Source organism: Cynocephalus volans, chromosome 1, assembly GCF_027409185.1.
Source record: "Cynocephalus volans isolate mCynVol1 chromosome 1, mCynVol1.pri, whole genome shotgun sequence".
Lineage (NCBI taxonomy): Eukaryota > Metazoa > Chordata > Mammalia > Dermoptera > Cynocephalidae > Cynocephalus > Cynocephalus volans.
The window spans coordinates 179,773,978-179,787,826 of NC_084460.1; the positions used below are offsets into that span (position 1 = coordinate 179,773,978).

General features: G+C 46.6%; 1 protein-coding gene across 4 annotated transcripts in view; it reads left to right on the forward strand.

The window, feature by feature from the left end:
• Window positions 1-784: 784 nt before the first annotated feature.
• The window catches only part of EVA1C (eva-1 homolog C), an 83,131-nt gene continuing 70,066 nt past the window's right edge, over window positions 785-13,849 (forward strand). For 3 of the 4 annotated variants that reach the window (XM_063107492.1, XM_063107495.1, XM_063107501.1), the window contains exon 1: window positions 1,548-1,909. In XM_063107492.1, the coding sequence (XP_062963562.1) occupies window positions 1,750-1,909 (160 nt within the window). In that variant the 5' untranslated portion in view covers window positions 1,548-1,749. Of the gene's footprint in view, window positions 833-1,547; window positions 1,910-13,849 lie in introns of those variants that run through there. The other variant, XM_063107505.1, reaches the window with a different exon arrangement.

Sequence of the window (13,849 nt, forward strand, 5' to 3'; positions counted from 1 at the left end):
GGTTCCCTCCCTGTGCCAGCATCCCCAGCCCCAGCACAGAACCTGACACATTGGTACCCAACTCATATCTAAACTGGATGAATGCATGGTAGAATGAAAAGCACAGGAGGGGCCTGAGTTTTGAGCAAACATTACTTACTGAGTGGCTTATAAGTGCTGGTCATCTACCTACCCTCCCAGCTGCAGGTTCCCAACCTAGAAAGCGCACACTAATACTTATGGCCCAGGGTTACTGAGCAGGTTGTTTTTATTTTAATGTAGATTTTTAAAAAATCATTGTGCCTAGCAGACTGGGCCCCGCTCGACAAACACTGATGTTCAGCATTTGCTACTCCATTCCCATACAGGGAAGAAGGGGCCGGGAATCCCAGTTCAGCCAACCCAGCCCCTGCGGAGCACTGTGTGGGACCCAGTGTCATCCACCCCTCCGGAATCCTTGCGGGCCACCTCTAAGAGGGTCCGACAGGGAGGTCAGCACGTCCACATTTCGTCCCCGCCACACTCAGGGGCCTTCGCGGCTTCGGAGCTTACCGGGGCAGCGCGCCTGGCCCCGCCCTTGGGCCTCACTATCTACGTTTCCGCGTCACGCCCGCCGCACACTTGGCAAGCGCTCCCCGCGGTGTTCCGGAACACTTTGTGCCTAGCGCCGGCCTCCTCCCACCCGTCAGCACAGCGCCGCCCGGACGCCCCGCGCAGCCCGTAGGGTTTGGGTCGCTGGGCCCCAGGTACTTGTACCCGGCCGGCAGCCGCGGGGCCACCACGCACCAGTCCTCAGTTGCCCGGAACCGGGGCTACGCAGGCCGCTCCTCGCCCAGGGTCTGGGCGTCCAAACGTGGGTAACACTGCGCGTAATCGAGAAGTTCAGAAAGATGCTGTGGCCCATTTAAAAACAAAGCCCATCTATTAGCTCTCGGCGACTGTTTATGCCGGTCCAGTGTCAGATCCCCCAGCGCTGCAGACAACCAGCACCCAAAGGAAGCGTAGTCGGAAAGAAAAGAAACCGGCTCTGGAGCCATCCGACTGGTTTTGACACCCCCAGCTCGCCGCCGTCCTGGCTGCGTGAGCTTCGGCAAAGCGCCGGGGCTCAGTCTCCTTTTCTATGAAATGGGGATAACTGCGCGTGCTTGTTGACTCTGCACGTGGAGCGCGGCGGGTCGTCTCCAGGACCCCAACTTCCCGCGGCTCCGCCGGGCCCCACCCTTGGGGCGCCCAGGCTGCACGCGCAGCGCTGGCTCCAAAGTGCGTCACGGGCACCGGCCGCGCTCCTCCGGCCGCCAGGGCGAGGTTGGCGCCTGGCCAGCGCGGGCCGGGCCAGGGGTGCCGGGCCGCATCCGGGACTGGGACCAGGGCGCTCAAGTCGCACGGCCCTGGGCGCGCTGTTGGGGGCGCCCTCCCCAGCGGGCAACGCGCCAGAGACCTCCGCAGCTGCGGGGCGCACGAAGGGTACGCTTTCCTTACGGCCTCCCTCGTTTCCTCCGGCGCAGCGGCAGCGGAGATTTCCTCTCGGGGAAACTACGCGGATCCTTCCCGGGGCTCCTCGCCCCGCCCCAGTTCTCCGCCCCCTCCCCTTTGCTGGGGAGCATAGGCGGGCCCGCGCGGGGGAGGAGGCTCTGGCAGCCTGAGCCGGGAGGCGGCGGGGGGTCGCGGAGCCGCTGGCCACCGACTAGCCCCGCCATGTGACGCCGCCCTCCGCCCTGCGACCCCCCGTGCGCCCCGGGCCCGCGCCCGCGTCCCACCGCGCCGTGCACCATGCTCCTGCCCGGACACGCGCGCCCGCCGCCGGCGCCCCAGCCCGCGCAGCATCCCGGCCTCCGCAGGCAGGTAGAGCCGCCGGGGCAGCTCTTGCGCCTCTTCTACTGCGCGGTCCTGGTCTGCTCCAACGAGATCGCAGCGCTCACGGACTTCTCCGGTAAGAGCGCCCTCCCTTGCCTTGCGCCCCACGCGCCGCGGTGCGCCCAGGTGAACCCTGGATTGGGGGTAGCCGCCTGAGGGTCACGGCCGGGTTGGATTAAAGTTGAGACGAGCTCATAACCAGTTTTCTTGCCTAGTGTGAGCCCTTGGCATATAGGTGGCTGCATGTGGGGTGGCGGCAGGGGAACCCCCCTAGGAGGAAGGTAGTGTATTAGAGTTTCTCGCCGTGTTGTTGACCTCGTCGATTTCCCAGCATCAGGTACCCAGCCCTGACTGCGCGTTCACTTGAGACTCCTTAAGCCCTGTGCCGCGCCCAGCGCTGTAAAATACACGTGTTGTGGTCGGAGGAGTTGCACTTGGTTTGCCACCCGCATAGGCCGGGTGTGCCCCAGCCGGCTTCTCGGGTGCCCATGTAAGGAGACTAGCCCAGGGGACTTCTGACCTGAAGTCTGAGCCGACAGGCGGGGAGGAAAGCCCGCGGGCACTGGAGATCTGGTGGAGAAGCAGAGAGAGATGACAGTTTCCTGAACAGTAAGAAGACTCGGGGGCATAACTTTACCGCCGAAAGATACAAGAGCTCCCCCGTCTCCAAGCCCAGTTTCCTTTGTAAAAAATAACGACTTTCTCCTCCCGAGTAAAAGATGAGGCTTTTCTTTTTGGGAACTCGGACCCAGGCTCCTACAGCGGATCTCAGATAGCTCTGAGGTTGGAGTTGTGGCGCCGCCAAGTGAAAAAAGTTTCTAGATTGGTGATGGCTATAGGAGCGCATCCTTATATGAGCGCTGCACTTGCTTAGGGTAACAAATGCCTTTGCAAAGGTAACAGTCCTGGGTCTCCAACTGGCAAGGTTGGAGGCCTTCACTCTTTCCCAGCCCAGCTGGGGGAGCAGTTCTGAGCCTCACTCCCCCTTGCCTAGGAATCTTCTGCCAAGTCCAGGCTTTGCATAGTCCCTGTAGGACCCGGTGGTGCAGGATCTTGCAATATAATCGCGGTAAACGGAGTCACTCCTCAGTCCTGCTTGTGCTGTAGATCCGTACATGGCAAAGAACACTGGCAAAACAGAAGTTGAGTTGGATTTCTAGTTTACTTACAGAGAATGTCATTGTTAGCTGAGAGCCCTTAGGTTGGAGGTCTTTTGCTTTGAATATTTAATATCAAGGCAGTGTTCCTGCCTAGCAAAGGAAGCCAAGATATGCCTATTTGGCAAGCAAACCGTGGCCCTTAAAATCAAGCAGCACAGGATCAGAACTCTGTGGTAAATGTGCTGGGGAAATGCATCGGGCTTTTCAAGTGCTATTGACTTTTTTTTTTTTTTGTAATAGAACTTTCTTGGCTGCTAGAAAAGCTCTGTATTTGCTGATTTAAGCTGTGGAGAGCAATTTTGAGTTCAGCCACTGCCTGACTTTGAATATGGTGAAGAAAGAATTGAAAGCTGACGAGCCTTTTTTGTGACATCATTGCAACTGAACAAATATTGCTTTAGGCAAAATGCGGTCTAACCATTAGATTGTTTTCACAGATTATAGACACTTAAAGTTTGTTTCTTTAGGGAAACCGTAGCAATACTTGTAATAGTCTGTAGGTTACCACCCAAGTTTGGAATTGTCTGTATGTAGCAACTATTACAAATTGTGGACTTGAGCTATGTAACCTGGGAGGCTGTATTCTGAAGGAAATGGATGCTTTGCTACAATTTCTTCTAAATAATGTAAATGATAAAAGGCATTTCCTTCTGCTTTCCCTGGGAACCTGAATTCCAGGGTTTAAAACTCCCTGAGCCAGCAGTAGTAGGTGGTGATATTGCCAGGTCCACTCACAACCAACCCCCATTTTCCCTCTGATCAGTGATGCTCTCCAAAGATCTGAAGACCAGGGAGAAAGTGTCAGGGAGCCTTTTTGGGAGAAGAAAAGAAACATAATGTTTCTCCAGACCACAGACACACTCACATTTAAACCTAAATTCTATATAGTGTGGGATCAGGGAAACATTAGAAAAGTCTCATTGAGACAGAAAGGTGAAGTCTTCCAAAGTTGGCTAATTTGTCTTGAAATTTAACGAACCTTTAGGGACCCACTAACCTTGTGTTATACAGCATGGAGGAAAATTTCTAAGCTCCAAAGAGGACAGTCTGAATATTCAGTTAAATGTTTTGGTGAAGCAGTGGATCCTGATCACGTAATTCCAAACCCACTGTGGCCTTAAAGCTCTCTGTCTGCTTTCCAGGGGACAGGCGGTCCTGTTCCTTTTAATGAACTTCGAAGAGTATATAGAAACCAAACAGAGACCTATAAAGAGAGAGTGGACCCTCCCCGCAGAGCCTAACAACAGTAGCTGAGGGCTAGAGAGTAGTGTTTGATAGTATAGATACTTGCTTTTTTGTCTAAATAAGGGAAACATAAAAAACTGGTGGAGGATGAAGGGCACTTGGGACCCCTTTGCCCTGTGAAAAAGGAGGGAGGATGATCTATCCACCAGAAAGCAAACGCCAGAATGCCAGGGGTCCCAGCCATTGTCTGTATAATATACGGCCTCCCAGGAGATTAGCAGTGCAGAGTTTTGGAAAGTTACTTAAGCCTTTCTCTTCTTTGCCACTCTTCCTTGAGCCTTTTCCTGAGGCTGTCAGCTGGTGTAGTTTTCCTGGGTCATTGATTTTTTTTGCCCTGGGGATTCCAGCATCGATCTTACTCTTAATATCCCAGAGGCTGCATCGTGGCCGCCTACTCCCTCTACGTGCTCGTGACTTGTGTTAATCACCTCCAAGCCTGCTGGGAAACAGACTCCCAAACACCCCCTTCTCTCTCATCCCTGAAGATATTGAGATCCTGCCAGCGGCCACTGGAAGGCTATCATCACTGCATTAAAAACATATCCCAGTGAAAGCAAGAGCAGTTCATGCAAAATTAGAGCCTCTGATCCTTAATCCCATACTCAGATATGCTTGGCTTTTATCCATTTTCCTCTTTGGGATGGAGTTCTGTTTTTTTTTTTAATGCATTCCCAAATTGAGGGTTTGCCCTGAGATGTCCAAACTGATCATTGATTTAAAAAACAACAAAACCCCCCCAAAACATAAAAGTATAATGTCATCCCCATCATCCTCTGTGTTCAGGGAACAAGGGAGGGAGCTGGAGCATGGGGATGAAGGCTGAGAGGAGGGAGGGTGCCCATATGAGTTCCAGCCATAAAAAGCAAGGGATCCTCTACATTTTGCCTTACCTTAAGGAGTGGTGTTTCAGTATGTCTCTGGGACTTAGTTTGTGATGGTCCCTCAGTATTTGCTGATTTTTTTGGTGGTTTTATTCTCTGCTGAGGGCAAACTGGGTCTTCTCTTCCCTTTCTCTCCTGTTCTTTTTCTCCTTTCTTTTTTCTCAAAGAAGTTTAAAACGATTGATGGGTTTGCCGGTAGAGGTGAGGAGGGAGGGAGGGAGGGAAAGGTTAGAAAATTGTTCTAGTTCCTACTGAATTTCTAGAGAACTCCTACCTGTGGACAAAGTAGTCATGACCATATGTTCGCACATGTGGTTGTGCCCTAGGGCATGTGGTGGTGACTGTGGAAAGCAGGAGGGGGAAGGGGTGGGAAACAAGGAGAGTGGGGCAGGCTTTATGGCCTTCCTTGTACCCAGATGTCCCCAGACCTCAAAGAAAGGTCATTGTATGACAGAAGAGGCTCCCTGGGCCAGTGTTCTGCTCCCCACCATTTGTAGCCCGAGGAAGCAATAAGAGGTACTTGGGACCAGGTAGTGTTAGTGTGCCAGGGCTGCCGTAGCAAAGCGCCACAGACTGGGTGGCTTAAATAACAGAAATTTGTTTTCTCTCAGTCTGGAGGCAAGAAGTCTGAAATCAAGGTGTTGGCGGGATTGGTTTCTTCTGAGGCTTCTCTCCTTGGCTCAGATGGCTGTCTTCTTTGAGTGTCTTCTCTCTGTGTATGTCTGTGCCCTAATCTCCTTTTCTTGTAAGAACACCAGTCCGACTGGATTAGGGCCCACCCTAATGACTTCATTTTTACTTAATCACCTATGTAAAGACCCTGTTTCCAAATATAGTCACATTCTGAGGTATACTGGGGGTTATGACTTCAACATATGAATTTTGGTGGGACACAGTTCAGCCTATAATGTAGATCATTTGCAGCCCAACAATAAACCTGACTGGTAGCTCCTTATTTCATGGGCAAAGAATTTCAGGATGTAGAAATATAGCAATTCAATTGCTCTAGGATGCCCCTGGGGTGGGAACTAGGTCCTGGCTGAAGGGACACAGTTGTCCATTTTGGAGAAGTTGAATCTTCCTCTTCTGCTTTCAGATAACCTGTGGGTCTCAACCCTGGCAGCACATCAAAATTACTTGGGGAGACTAAAAAATGTGCTGCACCCCAGGACTTCTGGAAAGAGTCAGGCATTGATCTCTTTTTTAAAGCTCCCCAGGTGATTCTAATGCCCAGCCAGAGTTGAGAATAACTGCTCTGGTGTTTGGAGGGGAGGGCCACCTCCTGCCTGTGTGTCAGTTCTTCCAGGGGCACACAATCATGGCTGGGTGTCCCCTTCACCCCCAACCACAGGGCTCACTGCCAGGGAGACCAGGATTGTATTTTCCTAGCTTGTCACCATCTCCCAGCACATACACACATGCATGTACACACATGCGTGCACATACGTGTGCACACACACCACATACGCACACACACCCCTCTGCATTTTATTATGCCTTAGTCACATCACCCTTTTATTCAGGGGTTATCTTCACTTTAAAAATTTTTATGGAGTGAAAAGCCAGCTCGCAACCAAAGAGAAATAAACCAAACGTCCAAAGTAGTTGTCCTGCTGCTGCAGAAGAGAGACAAAGAGCAAGCATCTGAAACTGCTGTTCTGTTTCCATGGAAAGCAAGTACATCTGAAAAATGCTCTGCTGGCTCTTTCTGTAGCAGAGAAGAGGTGTCACGGCTTGCAAGTTGTCCCGTTACTGATGGCTTTGGTCTCCCATGTGCTTTATTGGAAAGGGCAGCCTAGCAGCAGTTTCAGGGAAGGAACAGAATAGAAGGGAGTAAAAATTCATTGAGCTCAGTGTTATCTGATTTCATCCTCATAGCAACCCTGTGAGGTAAGTATTATTCTCATTTACAGATGAGAACTCAGCCCAGAGAGGGTAACTAACTTGCCCAAGATCACCCAGCTAGGAAGCAGAGCAGAGGCAGGCCCCAGCTCCGGGAAGTCAGCCTAGCAGTGGAGCCAGGCTGGGGGACTCAACCTGCGGGGTGTTGAGTGGGGGAGCAAGGTGCCCCAATTTGCCTAGCCTTTCTAGATAGTTCATAGAGTGACCACTGCTGTTTTAGGAGCACACTGAATAGGCTGGCCTTTTCTCACCTGTTCCTTCACAGTACTTCCAAAGTGGCTGCACCACAAAGTGGTGCAGTGGGAAGTAGGAAAAAAATGTTAGAATGTCTCTTCTTGTCTATTTGTTTTTTCATCTTCAAAAAAAGTTAGGTTTTGCAATGATTAACACATAGATTGAAAGTAGAACAGTATATAATTTATAAAGAAATGTACATGTATCAGAGGTATGTTCTCAAAATGTTCTTACTGATGGGGTTCATGATTAAAAAAATTAGATCGCTGGTCTTCACAGCCATCCTGTCAGCTTAGTACCTTTAAAATTCTTGAAAAGCCACCACTTTGGGGGTCATGCACACTGAGAGAACAACCACTCCCTGTGACCCACCCCTCCCCAAGCCTTGCCGACTCCTCTCCCCAGCTCCACACTGCTAGTGAAATGCAGAGGCAGGATTTGAACCTAGTACTTCCAGTTTCAAAAATCCATGTTCTAGTCATTCAGGATGAGCAATGGAACAGGAAAGCAGGGGTGAGGGCACTCTGAAGTTTTATGGTACTCGGTCACTATTTTAATGAAGCTGATGTGTTTGTATCTTTCTGTAAGGAAATAGCTTGTCTTACTAACATAAATGTGTTTGTATCTTTCTGTAAGGAAATAGCTTGTCTTACTAACATAAATCCTACAGTCACCAAGATTTTAGTACTGGAAGGTCAGCTGTGACTTCAGTGTGTTCTCCACACTGGAGTCAAGTGACTCCAGTCTGTTCTCTCTGAGTTTCCCCTTCCTCCTCATACTGCTACCCTTAGTTGGCCTCTAGGTTTGCACCATCTCCTGTTAAAACTCTGGCCCAGCCTAGGCAGTAACTTCTTTATATGGCTTCTCTCAGCACAAGTAAGAGGAGTTAGTGAGTTAAAAATATTATTAGCTTATCAAGCACATAAAGCACTCTATGCCAGACACCGTTCTAAGAACTTCATGTTCATTAACTCATTTAATCCTCACAACCATAGCTACAGAGGAGATTCTGTTATTGAAAAGTTGAAGAAACAGAGGTAAAGAGGTTAAGTAACTTTTTGGGATTTGAATCTAGGCAGCTTTTCTAATACTGAGGAAAGAAAAGAAAATAAATAAATTATAAGTAGTTTAGAGCAATGCTATTTCTGTAATGTTTATCTCTTAGTCTACCAGACCAAGTCTTTCCCAGGACTTACAGGTATTGTCCGTTCCATGTCATGCTATCTAAAGATGGCATCATCCAGTCCCAAAGAACTGTTTATAGAATAGGATCTGTAATCTGTTCCTGGAAATATGGTGGAATTGGTGTTCTGAAATTATTTCCTCAATAAAACACCTAGAACTGCTGAATAAAATCTAACAAATGTCTTTTAAATGCATGAATGGTTAAATATAAAAACTATCCAAGGAACAAAAATGAAGAGAGAGGAGAGAGCCCTGGGGTCACTCTGGGACCATTTGATGTTCTTGACAACCAGGATCTAACAGGTGTATGAGGGCAAGAGATAAGACCAATGTAAAATGAGGAGTTGGAATAAAGATCTGCACATAAAGCCAGCTATAAGCCTTTATAAAAAGGTAGATGAGAAACAAATCAGCTTTCTTGCAAAGAAACATGACAAGGAAACTAGTCTTAGGATTGGAGAAAAAAAATCTCTTTTGAGAATATGTAACCACAGCCATGACTTTTTGAGAGTCTGGGTTTTGAATTCACATTACCTTTACTGGGAAACCCAAGCTGAGAAACTAATAAGGTTGCTCCAGGGAACCTGGCAAAACAAACACACAGATGTGCCCTGCATGGAAACATCAACACAGTCCCCTTAAAATTTCTCCAGATGAAATTCTGCTGATTATGAACACACATTCCAGGCTTACATTATATGAGCAACAATAAGCAGCAAATACAACAGAGTTCTCAATAAAGAGAAGAGGGAACCTAAAACATGAAAAAGGAACAAAAGGCTATCAAGAAAGAGCAGGCATATTTGGAAAAGAACCAAATATCCCACTAACATGAAAAACACATCATTGAAGTTAATTGTTGAAATTAAAAAGCTTGAAATTAAAAGCTTGATGGATGGGTTAAAGAACAGATTAGGTATAGATGAAGAGAGAAACACTGAGCTGGAAAATAAAGCTGGAGAAATTATCCAGAATGAAACAAAAGAGCTAAAGACCTGAAAAATAATGAAGAAAATTTCTAACTCATGGAGGATGGAATGAAGATTCAACATACATCTGATCAGTATTCCAGAAAGAGAGAGGAGGGAAAATGAGGGAGAGGCAACGTTCAAAGCAATAGGATCCTAGAATTAATTTTCAAGAATTGATGAAAGATTCAGATTCAAGCATCCCAAGCAAGATAAATAGAATGAATTGTACCTAGATGTATCATACTGAAACTGTAAAATACTAAAGACAAAGTGACCATCTTAAAAGCAATAAGAGAAGAAGATTATCTATAAAGTCTTTGCAACAACAACAACAGTGGGAGCCAGAAGATATTGAAATAATATTTTCCAGGTTCTGAGAAAAAACAAACAACTGTCAGTCCAGAACTATATACCCAGCTAAACTATTTTCAAGAGTGAGTGTGAAATAAAGATAAGTTATCATTAATAAATCTTTACTGAAAGAACTATTAAAGGATGTATAGTTGACCCTTTGTACCCATGGGTTCTGCATCCATGGATTCAATCAACCTCAGATAAAAAATATTCCAAAAAAATTGCATCTGTACTGAACATGTACAGGCTTTGTTTTCTTGTCATTTATTCTCTAAGTAATACAATATAATAACTATTTACATAGCATTTACGTTGTTTTAGGTATAAAAAGTAACCTAGAGATGATTTAAAGTACCACAAAAAGTTTGTGAAGAATAGAATCAAAAGATAATACAAATCTTTTCGTGAACTTTTTGAAGACCCCTCATGTATGGGAGGACATGCATAAGTTATACGCAAATACTACACCATTTTATATCAGGGACTTGGGCATCCATGGAGTTTGGTGTCCTTGAGAGGTCCTGAAAGCAATCATCCATGGACTACCGTAATTCATGAAGGACAGTGAGTCTAGAAGGAACTCACGAGATAGAAAAGAAAGGGCACAACTTCCAGTGCACTCTACCCACATTCCTTGCTCTGTCTTCCTACTTAGAGCGTGTGTCATCCCCTTGCCTTGAGAGAGATATTTTCTAAGATATTTTGTTCTTTTGGCAGTGAAATTCATGAGACACTTTCTTGACCCACTTGGACTTTTCCACTGACTTATGACTTCTGACCTGAGGTACCCAAGACTTCTCTCCAGGTGGGCCTCAGTAGTTCTGTAAGAAAGAATGGGAAACATTCTAAAGTCTCTCAGGCACCAGACCTGAGTGTCATTCCTATCTTAGGAAAGCTTGCTTTTTGGTAGGTTCATGGACACATAAATAACAAAGGTGTTTGAGGGACAAACAATAGATATGGTAGGTCACATTTTCCAAAAAATAGTAACTGAGCCACAGAGCTTGGAATTGAGGGTCTAGTAACCAATTAGACAACTTTGCCCACGCATAGATTTTTACATTTCCACATGTGCATTTCTGACCCTTATGTTCTCTCTGACACCCAGGTCACTTGCTCACTCATGCCCCTGAAAATTGAATTTCTCCTGCATTAACAAAAGAATGAAGCCATGCTTGGGTTAGTTTTGACCTGAGAACCAAGTTTTCCACACACAGAAAACCAGGCAACATTAACATTCAAAATTCAGGCCACTGAGTCTGAAACACATGTTTGCGTACAGTCTGATGCCATGTCTGCCTCAGATGTCCCATGAATACAAATCGCCTCATTTGGGGTTGGAGGAGCAGAGAGGGAGAAACCTAAGAATGATGTCCAAAACAAATCTTTAATTCGGATGCGCATAATAGAGTGTAATCCCATTTCAAGTCTGTCAGCATTCCTTTGATGATTACAAATGAGTCCCTTTTCCCCTGCAATGTGGGGGAATAATCTGGATAAAATAACCCTTTTTGTCTGCAAGGGCCTGTGCAATGCGTACTCGTGACAGCTTTCAGAGTAGTGTTTCAAAGTCCGAGAAGAGCACGCTATACTACCAAGTCATCTCCTTTCTTTCTCTTGACTTAGAAGCTTTTTCACTCTTTTCATGTTCAGCGGCTTCTGATAGTCTCAGGCTTAGACATCATAAATCATCGTACTGTACTGAGGAACAAGAGAGACCCAGGACCCCGAGCCCTTTTCCCTCTCTGCCTGTTCAACAGGAGACAGGTGGAAATGAGAATGTGTGATCTTATCTAGAAGGTCAATTTGTACAGCTTTTGAAGGATGTACATTAAAGAATGCACACAATTGCATAGTCCTCTTTCCATGAAAAGGAGCACATTGAACCCAAGTTCAGGCTTACATGCCTCTTTTCATCAATTTGGTTGTGAAAGTAAGGGCCAGTCATTTATAAAGACCTCCCTCTATTCTCGGAGGCCTGAATGACTAAACACTCCTTCCAAAGCTAACAATTTTAAATGCTCTGTGGACAGACTGGATGCAAAAACTCAGCCCCAAGCACGGCCTTGGAATGAAAAGGGGTCTTGAAGTCCTTGGTACTGCAGGGACTGAGCAGATCTTGTGGTCTTGCCTGTTCTGCCTCTTTAAACCTTAGGGTTCAAGTGCAAAGGTCCCTCTCTTCTGATTTCTCTCTCTCTCTCTTTTTTTTCTTTTAAGTTAGATGCCCCAGGATTGTTTTTAAATAATGTATGGCTCTCAAAAGCCATAGACCAGTGCTTTCAGGCAAAAGGTCTTCCATTGTCTTGGACTTCCGTGTTTGTTTGTTATTCAAGGCAGTTTATTTGGGTTTGTCAGCATTCACCAAAAATGCCATATGGTCCTTAAAGTTGACGGCTGTCTTCACGCCCTGAAAATTTTGCTTTTCCAAATGTTTAGTCAAAACAAGTCCCTCAGGAATATTTGGCAATGTCTGGAGGCAATTTCATTTGTCACAACTGCAGGGGGTGTGGCTGGCATCTAGTGGGTGGAGGCCGGGGATGCTGCTACATATGCAGCAATGCACAGGACAGACCCCCACAACAGAGAATCATCAGGTCCTTGTGCTAAGGTGGAGGAATCCTGGGCTAGACCAGTGGACTAGTCCTTGTTTTATTTTCGGCACTTTTGGAGCCTGAAGAAAGTGAAAACACTTTTGAAAACCAGGTGAGTCTGGAGTCACTAGATGCAGCTCTGTGGCCCTTGTCCTCAAGCCCAGCTTGACTACTGCAGCCCAGCAGTTTTCAGTTGCTTAGAGCTAAGGAAATGAAAGTCCAGCCACTGTCAAGCACTCTCTAGCCCAGTGAGATTTTACTCAGGCTTTTTTTTTTCTTCCTTTCGTCTAGGAGCTTGCCTGAGTCTTTGGCCCTTTGGCCCTCCCCATTTGAAGCTAGACAATTTGCCATCATTAATGTCAAACTGAAAGATCCCTCTGGAGAGGTGTTCAGACTTGAAGTAGTTGCTCACTCACAGTGCGAGGATGTGTTTGCAACACATCTCAATTATTTCAAAATCTCAGTGCAATAGTTGCATGGCAGCAGGGGGGAGTGGAGCAGTAATTCGATATGAATTGCAAAAAGAAAGAGAGCAAAAGTCATGAAGACCGTGCAGAGCTCTTCTTTCCCTTGGCATCTCCCACGGCCTCACCTACTTTTCTCCTTCCCTGTTTTCCTGCTCTCATTCTTCCTACCCCCTATCTACAACCCCACCACCCCACCTGCCTCTGCACACCCAGGTGCAGATGGCTTCTGGCATGCGTGCATACGCACACACACATTCTCACGTGCTATTTCCATGTAATGGTGCGTTCACCTCTCTGCACCGCACAGTATACACTTACTAGGACATATTTGTGGCTCATGTGGTCATGGACTAAGCACCGCTGTAGGACCAACGTTTACCAGAAGGAGAATCTAACGGGCTTCTCTGAAATGGTAACCACCACCCCTGCCCAGAGGCTGCGAGATAGTGGGACTGCTCCCACTTTCAGAGTGTGCCCCCCAGTCACCCCTCTTTCAGACAAGTTGCAACTCTACTTAAAATATTTTTTTCCTTCTGCCAAACACAGAGAAAATATAGCATTGTTTCCAAGAGAGGGAGCAGGGTCACCAGCAGGAAGGGGTGTGCAGTATTTGTACAGTTTCATGACTCAGTCCATCTGAATTTCCAAGCATTTTAAGAGAGCTTTGTCCAAAAAAAAAAAAAAAAAAAAAAAGGTCTATTGTGCGGCTCTTGGCAGTGAAGAAAATAGCAGGCCTGTCAGAACTCTGTTTCAGATTTAATTTTCAAGTGGGTGATGTAAGAATGCTGTCCAACAGGAGGCCTTTGCTCCTTTTCTCATTTCTGCTCATTTTGGTGCTACAGACCTTCAGCTTTCAGAATCAGCTCATATTAACAAACTGAAGCATCTTTCCCTTGACACTCTTTTAATAAAAAGGCATCAAGTTCTTCAGCAAAGATTAGTTTGACTTTTAAATGAATACGGCTTCCTGCAACAAAGGTAAAAACACATTCAACTGTGTATATATTTTATGTATATGATATATTA